This window comes from Oryctolagus cuniculus, chromosome 14 (assembly GCF_051225735.1).
Source record: "Oryctolagus cuniculus isolate XC-2025 breed Fujian yellow rabbit chromosome 14, ASM5122573v1, whole genome shotgun sequence".
NCBI classification, from domain to species: domain Eukaryota; kingdom Metazoa; phylum Chordata; class Mammalia; order Lagomorpha; family Leporidae; genus Oryctolagus; species Oryctolagus cuniculus.
Window position 1 is genome coordinate 43,722,982 of NC_142880.1, and position 15,406 is coordinate 43,738,387.

Here is a 15,406-nt window from a genome sequence, read left to right on the forward strand (position 1 = left end):
GTGAGTGACAGGGATCTATCCAGGGAGTCTCGCTGTGTCCTCTGCACCCTAGAGGGCGGGGAGGGAGAGGAGCTGAACTTGGAGATGCAGTTGAGGATTAGCACACCAGTCTTCCCCAGTGGGTCTTGAACTCTCACTCTGCTTTCTCCCGCCCACAGAGAGCCGTGGAAGTCATGTGCATAGTACCAAAGCGATGCAACGACATGATGAACGTGGGGCGGCTGCAAGGATTTGACGTAATGCAGCTGTTGTTCTTCTAAAGGGCTCTTCCACCTTCCGTTTCTTTTGTCTTGGACTCTTTCTCTCTACATGTAGAAGACTGATCCTTCTTGCTTGGGTTTCAGTTGTCTTTCCCTACTTCAACTTGATTGATATTTCCTTTCAACCTCTTTTCAGTGCATTGGGTTTGCTTTTTTGGGGACCTTCCTCTACTCAAAATCCAGTGCCTCCTGGTAGAAACAAGCAGGCTGTGTTTTGTTTCCTTGGGTCCTCTACTGCCATGAGAGCCGTTTCTTTTCCCCAGCATTCAGAGCTGTGGTAGCTATGGAGATAGGAGGAGCCAGCAGGACCCTGCCCTTCTGTCATCCCAGGGAGCCTGACTTCGGGGTCACTGTGTTCCTCGTGGTCAAGCAGATTTTCATGGAAATTGCCAGACCACTCATGTTACATAGGTGTTCCCTGTTGTGTATCTTGAAGAAGAATTCAGAGATAGAATCTTCCCCCCCCACCACCCAATTTGACTGTTGAGTAAAGAGGATGGGAGACATTTTTATCTTGCCAGCTATTTTGCAAAAGAATTAGTATTGAAAGTCCTAGTGATGGGGTTCTCAGATGCAACCATGCACAGAAGTACTGGGAAGGCTGCTGAGCACACAGCTTGCTGTGCATGCGCCTTTGGTCAGGCAGGTGCTGCTGTTGGTGCTGGCATGAGAACCAGGCCTCCGGAAGTGCTGTTCTGAAAGGTTCCACTGTCACTTTCTAACTGAAGCCAGTGGTTTACACAAAGATTTGCAAGAATTTTATTTATTTAGACAGTTGTTCTGTTTAGGCTCAAGAATCATTACAGGAAAAGAGAAAAAATTAAGTGTAAATTAATAGAAGAAAAATACATTATTCTGTGAGAGAAAACTTTCAGGAAAGAACTTCAGATAATGTAGAATGCAATGTTTTCTTTTCCCCTTCCTTTGTCCCTTTTTTCTTGTTTTAGGGTAAAATTGTTGCCCAGGGTAAGCTGCTCTTGCAGGACACATTCTTGGTCACAGACCAAGATACCGGACTTCTGCCTCGCTGCAAAGAGAGGCGGGTCTTCCTTTTTGAGCAGATCGTCATATTCAGCGAACCACTTGACAAAAAAAAGGGCTTCTCCATGCCTGGATTCCTGTTTAAGAATAGTATCAAGGTAAAGAGAGAGAGAGAGAGTGTGTGTGTGTGTGTGTGTGTGTGTGTGTGTGTCTGTGTGTGTGTGTTCTCATGTACCAGTTATACTGATGAACTGTTTACTTTTTATTGATGACATACTTTGATGTTTAGTTTATTAATATTTAAGGAACCTTCTAGACATTCCAGAACTTTTAAATTCACCCCATTTCTTTTTTTCTTTCTTTTTTTTTTTCTTTTTTTTTTTTTTTTTTTTTTTTTTTGACAGGCAGAGTGGATTGTGAGAGAACAGACAGAGAAAGGTCTTCCTTTTTGCCGTTGGTTCACCCTCCAATGGCCGCCACGGCTGGCGCGCTGCGGCTGGCGCACCGCGCCGATCTGAAGGCAGGAGCCAGGTGCTTATCCTGGTCTCCCATGGGGTGCAGGGCCCAAGCACTTGGGCCATCCTCCACTGCACTCCCGGGCCACAGCAGAGAGCTGGCCTGGAAGAGGGGCAACCGGGAAAGAATCCGGCATTCTATGTAACAACAGCCATTCCTTTTTATGATTGGAAGACCTCATCTTTAGTGATGTGCACCACCCTCTCCTGGACCATATAAGAAAAAGTTCAGGGGGCCAGCACTGTGGCTCACTTGGTTAATCCTCTGCCTGCAGCGCCGGCATCCCATATGGGCACCGGGTTCTAGTCCTGGTTGCTCCTCTTCCAGTCCAGCTCTCTGCTGTGGCCCGGGAAGGCAGTGGAGGATGGCCCAAGTACTTGGGCCCCTGCACCCACATGGAAGACCAGGAGGAAGCACCAGGCTCCTGGCTTTGGATTGGTGCAGTGCTGGCCGTGGCGGCCACTTGGGTGAACCAACAGAAGGAAGACCTTTCTCTCTGTCTCTCTCTCACTGTCTGTAACTCTACCTGTCAAATAAATTTAAAAAAATTTTTTTTTAAATTAAAAAAAAGTTCAGAAGCACACATCTGGAGTATTGCTCTGTGACGAGAAAAAACAACTAACTAGAGTCTTGTTCTTCTTCATTCAACAAAGAGATACTGAGCACTCAAGGCATGCATGGGGCCAGAAGGGAGATGGGCCAGACACCCACCATTAATGGGAGAAAAACCACAAAGAAATGCATAAAGAAAGTTGCACAGGGCTGTAAATCTGTAACGAGAACAAATCAAAGGTGAATCAGAGAATAGCAGAAGAAAAGGCCTGAGGCCCCGGGAGATGCACCTCCCCCATGTTCTTTCTGCCCCTGCAGCTGTACAGGCCAAGGTCAGAAGAGAGATGTGCTTTTCTTTTTTGGTGCCTTCTTTTTTTTTTAATTAATTAATTAATTTTTTAATTTTTGACAGGTAGAGTTAGGCAGTGAGAAAGAGAGACAAAGAAAAAGATCTTCCTTTTTCCATTGGTTCACCCCGCCAAGTGGCCACTATAGCCGGTGTGCTGCGGCCGGCGCTGCGCCGATTGAAGCCAGGAGCCAGGTGCTTCCTCCTGGTCTCCCATGCAGGTGCAGGACCCAAGTACTTGGGCCATCCTCCATTGCATTCCCGGGCCACCGCAGAGAACTGGACTGGAAGAGGAGCAACCAGGACAGAATTCAGCGCCCCAACCAGGACTAGAACCTAGGGTGCTGGCGTCACAGGCAGAGGATTAGCCTAGTGAGCCACTGCCCTAAGTTGCCAGCATCCCCATCAGGGACAGGGAGACTCTGAGGCCCTCTGAGCATCCAGGCCTCACAGCATACTAGGACATGGCATCCTCTTCCACCTGGCTCCCCAAGGCAACTTCTGTTGCATACCTACAGCTGCTCCCATGTGCCTGAACACAAGTGGGTGTATCCATGGCACAGTCATCACAGTGGGAGTCTTCTGTCCACTGGTATCCAGGAAGGTTCAGAGCTGAACAGCTAAGGGAGGAGGCTGCCTTCACTTTAACTGGGACTGCAGGCCCTTGTCTCATGCCACTGCCCAGCTACTTCAGCCTGGCCATCTGAGCCACGGGTCCCAAAATACATCACTGCCTACCCATCCATCCCCTGACCCTCCCACTAATTCTATCCGCAAGTCTCTTTTTTTTTTTTTTTTTTTTTTTTGACAGGCAGAGTGGACAGTGAGAGAGACAGAGAGAGAAAGGTCTTCCCTTGCCGTTGGTTCACCCTCCAATGGCCGCCGCTGCAGCCGGCGCACCGCGCTGATCCGATGGCAGGAGCCAGGATCCAGGTGCTTCTCCTGGTCTCCCATGGGGTGCAGGGCCCAAGCACCTGGGCCATCCTCCACTGCACTCCCTGGCCATAGCAGAGAGCTGGCCTGGAAGAGGGGCAACCGGGACAGAATCCGGCGCCCCGACCGGGACTAGAACCCGGTGTGCCGGCGCCGCAAGGTGGAGGATTAGCCTATTGAGCCACGGCGCCGGCCGTCCGCAAGTCTCTTGATGGGAAACTTCTCCAGCACCACAGAAATTCTCTTCATGTATAGAATTATTCTACAATTTTTAGTCATGATATCACACACACACACACACACACACACACTTCTGCAATGCATTTTACTGATACTTGAGATTTTTTAAAAATGGTATTATATTTTCCTGGGAAAATGAATAAGAAATCAATCCTGGGTCATCACGAAAGAGTTCTGGAAGCAGGTAATCCCAGGCCCACATTTCCAGTTAATTGTTCAAGCTGTTAAACAGATAGTTGCCAAGTCCCTGAGTTGAAAAAGGAATTGAACAGATTCATAATAATGACTTCTGAGGTAGTAAAAACACCAACACAACCAAGAAGTAATTGTTTCAGGGCTTTTAAAATGTTCTTTATTTTGAAAGGCAGAAATAGAAATAGAGCTCCCATCTCCTGGTTAACTGCCCCCCAACAGCCAGGGCTGGGCCAGGCCAATGCTAGGAGCCAGGACCTTCATCCAGGTCTCTCATGTGGGTGGCAGGAACTCAACTATTTGAGCCACCACCTGCTGCCTCCCAGGGTGTGCATTGCCAGGAAGCTGGAATGGGGAGCAAATCCAGGACTCAAACCAAGGCACTTGAATATAAGATGAGGGCATCTCAGCCCATGTCTTAGCGGCTGTGCCAGATGCCTTCCCCCAGTTGTTTCCAGTCTCGACTGAGGATGAATTTCACTTTACACTTGGTCAGTAAGGTTAAATGTACTTTTTTATTGTGGTCCAGTACATTCAACAAATGTTTTCTTAACTATTTCCGTCAGCTGTTCAGTGGCATGAAATGCATTCATGTTACTGTGCAACTGCCAGCACTATCCATCTCCAGATTCTTCATCTTACATAACTGAAGCTAGTACCCCGAGAGCACAAAATCCCCACTCCTCTCCCACAGCTGCTGGCAGCCCCATCCCCCGTTCTGTCTTTATGGTTTTGTCTCTTTTGGACTGGTTTATTTCATTGACCTTGATGTTTCCAAGATTCATCCACGTTGTGGCATGTATCAGAATTTCCCTCTTTTTTTAGAGCTAAATGATATCCCATTGCCCACTTAGATGGCATTTTGTTTATCCATTTGTCAGTCAGTGGGGACACTTGGGTTGCTTCTACCTCTTGGCTATTGTGAATAATGCTTTATTTTTTTTTAAGGTGAGTTGTCTTTGCCTGGAGGAAAACGTGGAAAATGACCCCTGTAAATTTGCTCTGACGTCAAGGGCAGGTGACGTGGTGGAGACCTTCATTTTGCACTCATCCAGTCCAAGTGTCCGGCAAACATGGATCCACGAAATCAACCAAATTCTAGAAAACCAGCGCAATTTTTTAAATGGTAATGTGTGTTCTGTTACTAGATTCGTTTTCTTTCCCTAATTTCTCCTCTCTCTCCCTTTATATGTTAATAGTACTGGCAGAACATGGGCACTGTTCAGAAGCGCTGTCTGTGTATTGCTTCATGTCAAATTCACAACCACTCTGTGTGATAAGTGCTGTTTCAGTTCTCATTTTACACCTAAGGAACCTGAGGCACAGAGTGAAAGAATAAATTTGCCCAGAATCCCACAGGTTGTCGGTGGCACTTGGTATATAGATTAGAACTCTCTCAGCATGCACCTCTCACATCCCTTCTGCTTCATGCACAGAACATGCAGTAGGACCCTGCCCTAGGAAGATGGATGTTGGAGAAGAGAGCACTGGCCAAAGGTGCTGGAGATGTTCTCCAGTGCACTGCATACCCACAACTCCCTTCTTCATTTAAAACCAGGAGATGGTTTCAGCCTTCCTGCCTTCCATGACTTGAGGAATTACAGAGTGGCCATACTACCCTTGCATTGCCTCGTAATAAATGTGACAGCTCCTTGCGACCGCCACCTTCCACTCCAGTTTTAATCCAGAGATGAAGAGCTTTGAGAACTCGACAGATGAATGAATCTGTCTTTTCTGTGTCCTTCATGTCCATATTGTGAGTCTTTGCCCCAGTCCTCGAGTCCAGCTGAATGTCGTAATGTTCTCCATCGCAAAAAACCATCTCCACACTTTCCATGACATTCAGGAGTCAGGCATACAGCACTCACTAGACCATCTAAAGTGGCAGCATTTGCTGACAAAGCCATGATCAGCTGGCTGCCTAGGTGTGCACTCCAGGTTTCTGTCCAACTTGCTGGCTGATGACTGTTTACATCTGCAGTTATGATTGGATCCTATGGCTGTGAACAAGCGCAGGTCTCATAGTATGTTGCTCTCAAGTGGTAATTAAACCCTTGTCCATAGCACAGGATTGGAAAATCTCTAAGCTTTTACTAATGTCTTCAAAATAAAATAAACTGCCCCAAATTTCAAATATAAGGATATGATGTTAAAGTTGACACCCACTCAACCTGGATAGTAGCAGTGACAAGAGCCAGGTGGGAGGCAACTGCACGCTGGCATCCCATGTGGGCGCCAGGTTCCTGTCTCGGTTGTTCCTCTTCCAGTCCAGCTCTCTGCTGTGGCTGGGGAGGGCAGTGGAGAATGGTGCAAGTGATTGGGCCCCTGCACCTGCATGGGAGACCAGGAGGAGGTACCTGGCTCCTGGCTTCCAATCGGCACAGCGCCGGCCGTAGTGGGGGAGTGAACCAATGGAAGGAGGACCTTTCTCTCTGTCTTTCTCACTGTCTATGACACATGAAAAAAAAAATTTGTGCTCATGTTTCCATACACCTGAGTTGGCACAATGCCCACCATGGTCTTCAGATGATTATGGAACTAAACCACTCAGGTCCGGGGCTGGGACAGAGCTCTTTAACTTCCCTTGCCTGGTCTGTCCAACCTGTGTTTACACAGGTGGTCTGTACCAGCTCTCTGCCCACAGGCCGAGGGCTTACCGCCTAACTCTCAGAGGGTTTCTTATCTGCCCAGGGACCCCATGGTTTAACCTTTCCTGCCACAGAGAGCCAGACTCGGAGTTCTTCCCTGCAGTGGGGATGCTGAGGCTCTATCTTTAGCCCCAGGGAGCAGGAGGAGGCATATGGGGCCCATTGCTTTCCTTAACTGGCAGGTAGTGCCAGGAAGCAGACTGTTCCTTGGGCAGGGGGCTTTAGGACATGGCTCTTACAGGGCTAGCCTCCACCCTAGGCCCTGCGGCTTGCTTTTCCCTGGTACCCTGACTTGTCTTGGGCCGTCTCTTGTTTTTCAGCCTTGACATCACCAATCGAGTACCAGAGGAACCACAGCGGGGGCGGCGGCGGCGGGGGCAGCGGCGGTGGGGGCGGGGGCGCAGCCCCCAGCGGCCCAGGGGGCAGCGGCCCAGGCAGTGCCAGCGCCATGGGCGGCCCCAACCAGAGCAGGAGCAGGCCCTCCCGGATCCCGCAGCCCGTCAGACACCACCCCCCCGTGCTGGTCTCCTCTGCAGCCTCCAGCCAGGCAGAGGCAGACAAGATGTCAGGTACGTCTGCACCCGGCCCCCTCCTGCCTCCCCCCAGCAGTGGCGCCCTCGAGGCCAGTCCTGGTCAGGCCGGCAGGCCCCCCGCCAGCAGAGACCCCGAAGGCGCCGCAGAGCCCACGCACAAGACGAAGGTGCTCGACAGTCCCCGGAAGGCCACGGCGAGCCACGATGCCGCTGCCAGGGACGCACGTGCCAGCCTGGGACCCCTGCCCCTGGGCAAGCCCCGGCCTGGGGCAGTGTCGCCGCTGAACTCGCCTCCTGCTTTCGGCAAGGAGCCCTTCCCCCCCAGCAGCCCCCTGCAGAAGGGGGGCTCCTTCTGGGGCTCCATCCCCGCCTCCCCGGCCAGCCGGCCCGGCTCCTTCACCTTCCCCGGGGACAGTGACTCCCTGCAGCGGCAGACGCACCGCCACGCGGGCCCCAGCAAGGACACGGACCGCATGAGCACGTGCTCCTCGGCCAGCGAGCAGTCCGTGCAGTCCACCCAGAGCAATGGGGTAAGAGCGCCCGCCCCGGGGGGCCCGCGCCAGCTCTTCTAAACCTCCTGTGTCGCCGTTGCTCTCCGCTCCGCTCCTCCGTACTAACTCGGCGCCCCGGCGTCGCTGCAGTAATCGCCACCGCCTCCGGTTCTCCTTGCACTCGCCCAGTAGACGCTCTGTGGCCTCTGTGCGCACGCGCGAGTCCGCCCGCGGGCCTGAGCGCAGCCCCAGCCGAGCGCACCTGCGCCCCGACCTGGCCGGACGGACAGCGCCGCGCTCGTCTCTACTAACTCGCTCCCTGCTTTGTTCGTGTCTCCTTAATCAGAGAAAGCAGACCATTAACCTTCTGAATGCAGCATCTTTAAGCCTTCTCAGTTTTCCGACCAGCGCAGTGTCGTGGATCTTCCTTTTAGCGCTGTCTTCCTCAATACGTTTTTGGAGGGGCCCTTTCCCTGCTCTCTACCTCTTATTTCAATTGGAATCTGTACACTTTAAGCTTTTTGCTCATCGCTTGGTTTTGCTCTTTTATGCCTTAAGTTATCTTTGCAGCATTTTTGACTCATCTGCTGGGAAAAAAATTCAAGAAAACTTCCAACAGCAACTCAAAGCAAACTAAGGCGGCCACATGGTGGGAAGGAATCTGTCGGTGGAAGTATTTCCTCCACCCACGTTTTGCTCCGGAGGAGAGAGACTGCCCCGGGGCCACCTGGAGCGCCTGTGCGTCTGCCCAGCAGGGGGCGCCTCTGCGGCGGGGCCTCGACTCATTTTGCTGTCAGTCATGCTGTGTTCCAAGCAGAGGGGTTGCTGTGCTGGGTTTCCCTGGTGTCCTGGCTTCTTCCCTGTCCTCCACACAGGGGGCCTGGCCCGTAACACTTTCCTGAAGGCATGCGAAAGTGAATAGAACTGTTGTCACGAGTGTATGTTTGATCGCTTTATAAATTTTTAAATACATTTCTGAGAAAGGGTCTGTGTCTCTCTTTGTATAAAAACAAATCTGGCTTCTGCATGTCTGTCTCTTTCCTCTGGATTTCTATTAATGCCTTATTTGGATTGATTTGATCTTACCTTTTCTTCCTTTTTTGTTTTTGGTTATATATTATATTGAACTCAATTAAGGAAGAAGTGAAGAAATGGCTCTTGATACCTCTATGTATCTATGTATAAGTCTTATTCTCAAAGATAAGTGCCTGAGGAGGCGTGCTCTGTGGTGACTGTCGCTGGCCCCCTTCTGGGGGCACCCCCGCTGTATCCTGCAGAGCAAGAAGCCTCCCAGCTGGCTAGTCTGGAAGTGCTGAGCAGGCAGTTAGCCTCCCAAACAGATCTCCATGAGAGAAAAGGGTGAGGATACAGACAGCCCAGTGGCAGTCTGTGCCTGCTAGCACCTCGTCGGATACTCAGTGTGCAGGTGTGGCCTTACAGCCGGGGCCCTGTTGGCATCTCCAGCTTATCCTAATGCAGACACTCTCCCGTGAAAACCAGAAGTTTCCAGAGTCTGTGTCAACTCCTAAAAAGGAGCTGGTGCTGGGATTTTCTGGGTGTTCCTGAGTAGACAGGAATAACAGACACAGCCTAGCTGTAGCCCAGGCTGTTTGCCCTGAGGCGAGGGCTCCATCTACAGGCAGTGCCTGTTCAAGTGAGCTTTTGGTTGTGGAAGTTGCCTTTGATTTCTGCCTCCTACTTTTTCTTAGGCAGTATGGAAAGGGAAATTATCAGAGACAGAGGACTTACAGAAATGCCCTGGGAAAATCACCAGCAGCCCAAAGAAGGAATTTGAAGGTGTACTCTGAGACTCAAGCATTCCTGTTCAAATGAGCTGTCCTTCAGCCCCTCCCAGTTTGAGGTTCCAGCCCCCTGGGGGATCAGCAGAGGCCACCTACCTCCCTGCCATTTCTGCCGCTCTGTCTACTTACAGCCAAGCAGCTGTGCCTAAGCCATTGCCTGAGCCCTTATTCCCTCTTTAGATGGACACCTTCTGCAGTGGTGTGCTGAGAGCAGGGGTGGGGTAGGTGTGGATCCACCGTGGCTGTGACTGCTCTGTGCCCTGAGTGGGTGCACACACTGGAATTTCCCCAGCCCTGTCTTCCTCTCCCAGCAGGTCCATGCAAAGTGGCTGACCTCTCTCTAGGGAGTGCATGGTTATGCCCACTGACAGGTAGTTGTAAAGATTCAGTAAGATTGATTGTAAGTGCTTCATACATATCCTAGCACACAGAGAGGTTCATAAAATAGTAATAGCTAGTAGTACTGTGGCAAGATACTCAAATGAGATGTGACCTAATATATACTATATTACGAAAAGCATGTGTGCCATGAAAGTTGGATTTTGTTTACTTTTTCTAGCAAATTTGGCTTTGTGATATCAGAGCTTGGGTGTTGCTGTCTAGTTCAGAATACTAAAGTACATGTGCTAAGTTTAAAGTTACAGAAGTGAGTATTCAGAATCTAAAACCTGACACACCCACTTGTACCTTCTAAGCTTAGGGACCATAGGTGAACAGTGGGCATCCCCAAGGGATGGGAACTGAGAGTGGGGCAGCTTTGTCTTGTTTTATTTTAAATATCCACTCCCCCAGAACAGTTGGTTACTTGTTAAGTGAGAGTGCGGAATGGATACTGCCTTTTGCATTTCCTCCACTCAGGAGCTAGCGCCACTCACTTTGTGGGCCCAAGTTTGTGTTCTTAAGACATCACCTTTGTTCTGCATTTGCTATCTTGCCTTATTGACTAAGGCAGCACATATTGAGTACCTCCGAGCTGACAGTGCCTGTGGCCAGAGATTGGGTGCCACCAGGACTGCAGGATAAGAGTAGGGGAAGCACCTCCTCATGAGGATCTCTTCCTGAAGCTTGAGTCTTAGTGCCAGTGGCGTTCACATGGCAACAGCACCTTGGGGACACTCGCAGAAGGCAAGCTCATGAGAGGACCACCCACCGAGGGACGCATAAAGGGGAAGAGCACCTATCTGCAAGATCAGAATAGTAGTTGATTTACTTCCCAGGTATCCCATGTTCTTTCCGAAGGGAAAAGAGGTAGAAATGGCTAGGCACAACAGCAGCTAAACTGGGTGTATCCTAGAATATATGCCCCTGTTGCACACTTCATCTGGAAGATTTGGGGAGTTTTCCATGATCTCATGTCAGCCAAAGAGCTGCTCTTTCCAGCTTGTAGATTTATACCGTAATTAGAGTGACACTTCAACGCTCGGGGTTAGGTATGGCCCAAGACGGCATCAGCGTGAGGACTCAGTTGTTCCTGGGAGGATCCAAGGAAGATCAGACTGTCCTAATGCCAAGCTTCCAGAAGTCAAGTCATCAGGGTACATTTCTGTTTTTCAGATTGTCCCTAACTTGCTTTCTAGAGAAGTCCTGTTTTTCAGTAATGAAAAAGAGGCACAAGGTTAGCTAGAGAGACTGTGAAGGCAAAGTTGGAAGTGTCTTCTGTCTGCCTGGTGAGCCCTGGTGCCCTGGTGCACACTGGCAAGTGGTTTCGTGTTCCCAGGCTTCCTTTCAGCTCCCCCCTGCCTTTCTTTTCTTGGCCTTTCCCGCTACAGAGTGAAAGTAGCAGCAGTAGCAACATCTCCACCATGCTGGTGACACACGATTACACGGCAGTGAAGGAGGATGAGATCAACGTCTGTCAAGGAGAGGTCGTTCAAATTCTGGCCAGCAACCAGCAGAACATGTTTCTGGTGTTCCGAGCCGCCACTGACCAGTGCCCCGCAGCCGAGGGCTGGATTCCGGGCTTCGTCCTGGGCCACACCAGCGCAGTCATCATGGAGAACCCCGACGGGACTCTCAAGTGAGTGCCCCACGGGAAAACCATCCACAGCAGGGGAGGAGCCCAAGTTAGGCAGAGGTGCTGGCAACGGTGAGGCACGTTGGCAAGAATACTGCTGCCTCTGTCAGTGCGAATGCATCGCGGCAAATGTGTAACCCTAGAGGTTCTTCCAGTAGCCTGTGTTCAGAAGCACGCAGCTGTGTGAGGTCACTGAATAGGGCATGCCACTGTTTAGTCCCTGGAGGCCTTGGTGGGGGCTGAGGACTGTCTGAGCACCCCTAACTCCCCATCAAGTGTACACTAGGAAACGTCTGGGAAAATACTGTGTGACCTGCAGGTACAGGACTACATAAGTCATTACTGTCAGACCTTATGTGTGGGAAGGTTAATTGAGTTAAGAAACTTGAAACCACTTTTGATGCATTAAGCATTATTTTAAAAAATAAAAAAGCCTTGCTATTTTGAGCTCTTCCCTTCCCTGAATGTCATTGAAATGCCCACTGTGGTAGAAGCCAGCCAGATGGTTCTGGGGACTGGCAGCATTATGGGACTTTTTTGTCTTCTGGAGTCCCTGTGAGACCAGACGCAAAGGCACCAGTCAGGTGCTTTGTCTGCGTGTGTGGCCCAGTTGGCAGCAGGAGCTGTGCTGGCATCTCAGCTTCAGCCTCCTCTGGACTCAACACATGACAGACAGGGGTGCTCCCCTCTTCCCAGGACAGTCCTTTGTCCTATTTCTCCTTGATGTGCAAAAATCGTTTATTCTAGTCCATTATTCAAGAATGCTATATCAGTCATACCTCAGTGAAGTGGTTTATAAGGATATCTGAGGGCAAAATCCCACTTTATACCTTATTTCCTCAAACTGTATTCCTAGGCTCCCATTTTGGGTTGTTCAGAGAAAAGCAGTAGGGCATGCCATGTGTTCTGTGTGTATGTGTGTGTAGAAAGATTTGTTAAAGGGGATTGGCTCATGCACTTAGGGAGACTGGCAAGTCCAGATTTACATTGTGGGCCAGCAGGCTTGAGACCCAGGAGAGCTGGCAGATGGTAGAGGATAAAGTCCAAGGCCATGTGCTGGAGAATGCCTTCTTGCTCAAGAGACCATTGACCTGATTGGATGAAGGAGGTCCATCCACACCAGGGAGGACAAACTGCTCTACCAATTAAAACGTTAATCCCACTCAAAAATACCCTCACAGAAACACTCAGGATAGTTAACCACATTGACACACAAATAGCCATCATTAACTCCTTTATATTTTAATCCATAGGATTTGACTTTAGAAATTGTTAGCTTAACTCTTGATTCCTGCGACTCACAGGGAGGTTTTGCATGATGGTATTCAGCTGTTCTCTGAAGCGTTTAGGTAACATTTGCTGAACATTAGAAAAATATAAAATGAAAAGTGTATTCTCTCCCCCCTGCCAGGAAGTCAACATCTTGGCACACAGCACTCCGTTTAAGGAAAAAATCTGAGAAAAAAGATAAAGACGGCAAAAGGGAAGGCAAGTTAGAGAACGGTTACCGGAAATCACGGGAAGGACTCAGCAATAAGGTATCTGTGAAGGTGCGTGTGTCTCTTGCCACCTGTGTCGTCCCTCTGTGAGCAGACTTGTCAGGCAGGGTGGGGTGCTCCACAGACACAGAGCCCGGGCTTCCCTGAGATAATCTCCTGCCCTACCCACAGCATCCTGCAGTCTCATTTGAGGGCTCATCTGGGACTGTGCTGGCTGGTACAGGGATGCACACACCCTCCAGAGAACCAGAAATACACCTGTACACTTCACCAAGTGCACACATGGCACAGAGGCCCTGGATAGGTTCCTGGGTGCAGCACAGTGAAGACTCTCAGTCACGCAGACTGTAAAGAAGCTATGGCTCTGACTTCCTGTTCCTGCTTTGAAATACAGAAGGGACCATGAGGGACACAGGTCCATTCTGACTTCAACCACTTCCCTTGGCAGTAGCTCTCTGTAATCAGATTGCCTCAGCTTCTAAGGGGTCTTGTGGAGATGAAAAGAAAATATCTCCTAAGAGGGAATGTAAGCTCCCTGGGTCAGGGTCTGTGTTAGGAAAGGATCGAGGGACTGCAGGACTGAGCTGGGCCATGGGATGGAAAGTGGGGACATCTCGGAGCTGAAGCAGTGGGTAGGAAGAGAAAGCACCCAAGTTGGCATTACGTAAAGCTTTCAAATGCACCAAAAGGCAGGGAAACTGTGGTCTGTTTTGATCGATACCCAGGCAAGCCAAGTCATGTTTCTGCTCATCATTCTATAGTAACTGTAGCGCTGGAATCAAGAACGTGCCTGCTGTTTTTGGCTAATACGTGTTTGCCTCTTTGATTGCAGCTTCTCAATCCCAACTACATTTATGACGGTAAGTTCTGCTTTTGCGTTTGGTCTTGGAGATTATGGGTATACAGGGCGTGTTCACAACATAGAAGGATAGCTTCTGTTAGTGGGTTTTCAGCAGCTTAGGTCTTAATAGCTTGTTAGAGACAGGTGGTGGGCATCAGGGACAAGAGGAGGGGACTGGCATTTACCAGCTCCTTACTCTTGCAGTTCCCCCAGAATTTGTCATTCCATTGAGTGAGGTCACATGTGAGACAGGGGAGACCGTTGTTCTTAGATGTCGAGTCTGTGGCCGCCCCAAGGCATCAATCACCTGGAAGGGCCCTGAACACAACACCTTGAACAACGATGGTCACTACAGCATCTCCTACAGGTAAGGACCCACCCTGGGGTAGGTTTCATCTGGGAGCACAGTCTTGTTGCATGGTGACTGGGAGCACCTCCTCCACTGTGGCAGACATGACCAGTCTCCTGGTCACCCTCTGTGCCCAGACTCTGAGGGCACCTGCATGTGTGATAGGGGCTGTCAAAAACTCCTCATCCATCTGTGGGCTTCTGACTTGCTGTGACCTGGAAAGGCACTGAGCCTTTCTGATGCCTGGTGTATCCTTGACTCTGCAGTGACTTGGGAGAGGCCGCTCTGAAGATCATTGGTGTGACCACGGAAGACGATGGCATCTACACGTGCATTGCTGTGAACGACATGGGGTCAGCCTCATCTTCAGCCAGTCTGAGGGTTCTAGGTAAGTACCCACGCCAGTGGGGCACACCTTTCATGAGTCTGCTGAAGTCCAAAATGTCCCCCACACTTGGCATGGTCAGTAAGTCACTCACAGGGCCTCCGAAAGAGAGCTGGGGAGGCAGCCAGTCTTGGAGGGAGTGATCTTCCAGCATCTTTCCTAAGCTCCAGGGAGGCCCCTGGGGACTCCGGTACTTTGAGAAGGATGAGGGCCACTTGGCCTGCAGAGGCCAGCCTCTGAGCAGACCATGATGCCTCCTGTGCCCTTTGTACCCAAGGTGTGTCCTTTTATCCAGTTTTCCAGCTGACTCTAGATGTAGTCCAAGTTGGCCTCACACAGAATGTAAGCGAAAAAGGAGAAATGAAAAGGGCCAGGGTTGTGGTGGCACAGTGTGGTTAAGCCACCACTTGGGACATCCACATCTTATATAGAATGCTGATTAGAATTTCAAGTACTCTGCTTCCAATCCAGCTTCCTGCAAATGTGCCTGTGAAGGCAGTGGGTTATGGCCCAATTACTTGGGCCCTGCCATCCATGTAACAGATTGCAATGGAGTTCTGGGCTCCTGACTTTGGCCTGGCCCAGCCAAGCTGTTGTGGCCATTTGGGGAGTAAACCAACAGATTGAAGATATCTCCCTCCCCCCATCCCGCTCCCCTTCTCTCCCTCTCCATCACCCTCTCCCTCTCTGCCATTCAAGTAAATCTTTTTAAAACAAAGTCCAAATTAAGAGGGGGATCGAGTCCTGGAGCACTCTGTGTATACACATTAAACAGCTATGTCTAGAACCTCTATCCCATTTACCTAAATTCCATATATTTCAAC

The 15,406-nt window shown here is 50.1% G+C and overlaps 1 protein-coding gene across 4 annotated transcripts in view; it reads left to right on the forward strand.

The window, feature by feature from the left end:
* Nucleotides 1-15,406, forward strand: part of TRIO (trio Rho guanine nucleotide exchange factor) — a 375,250-nt gene that overhangs the window by 347,560 nt on the left and 12,284 nt on the right. For 2 of the 4 annotated variants that reach the window (XM_070056594.2, XM_051853565.3), the window contains exons 45-53: nt 159-236; nt 1,208-1,399; nt 4,969-5,146; nt 6,989-7,731; nt 11,264-11,511; nt 12,920-13,058; nt 13,840-13,867; nt 14,053-14,215; nt 14,464-14,585. In XM_070056594.2, the coding sequence (XP_069912695.1) occupies nt 159-236; nt 1,208-1,399; nt 4,969-5,146; nt 6,989-7,731; nt 11,264-11,511; nt 12,920-13,058; nt 13,840-13,867; nt 14,053-14,215; nt 14,464-14,585 (1,891 nt within the window). Of the gene's footprint in view, nt 1-158; nt 237-1,207; nt 1,400-4,968; nt 5,147-6,988; nt 7,732-11,263; nt 11,512-12,919; nt 13,059-13,839; nt 13,868-14,052; nt 14,216-14,463; nt 14,586-15,406 lie in introns of those variants that run through there. The other 2 variants (XM_070056595.2, XM_070056598.2) reach the window with 2 other exon arrangements.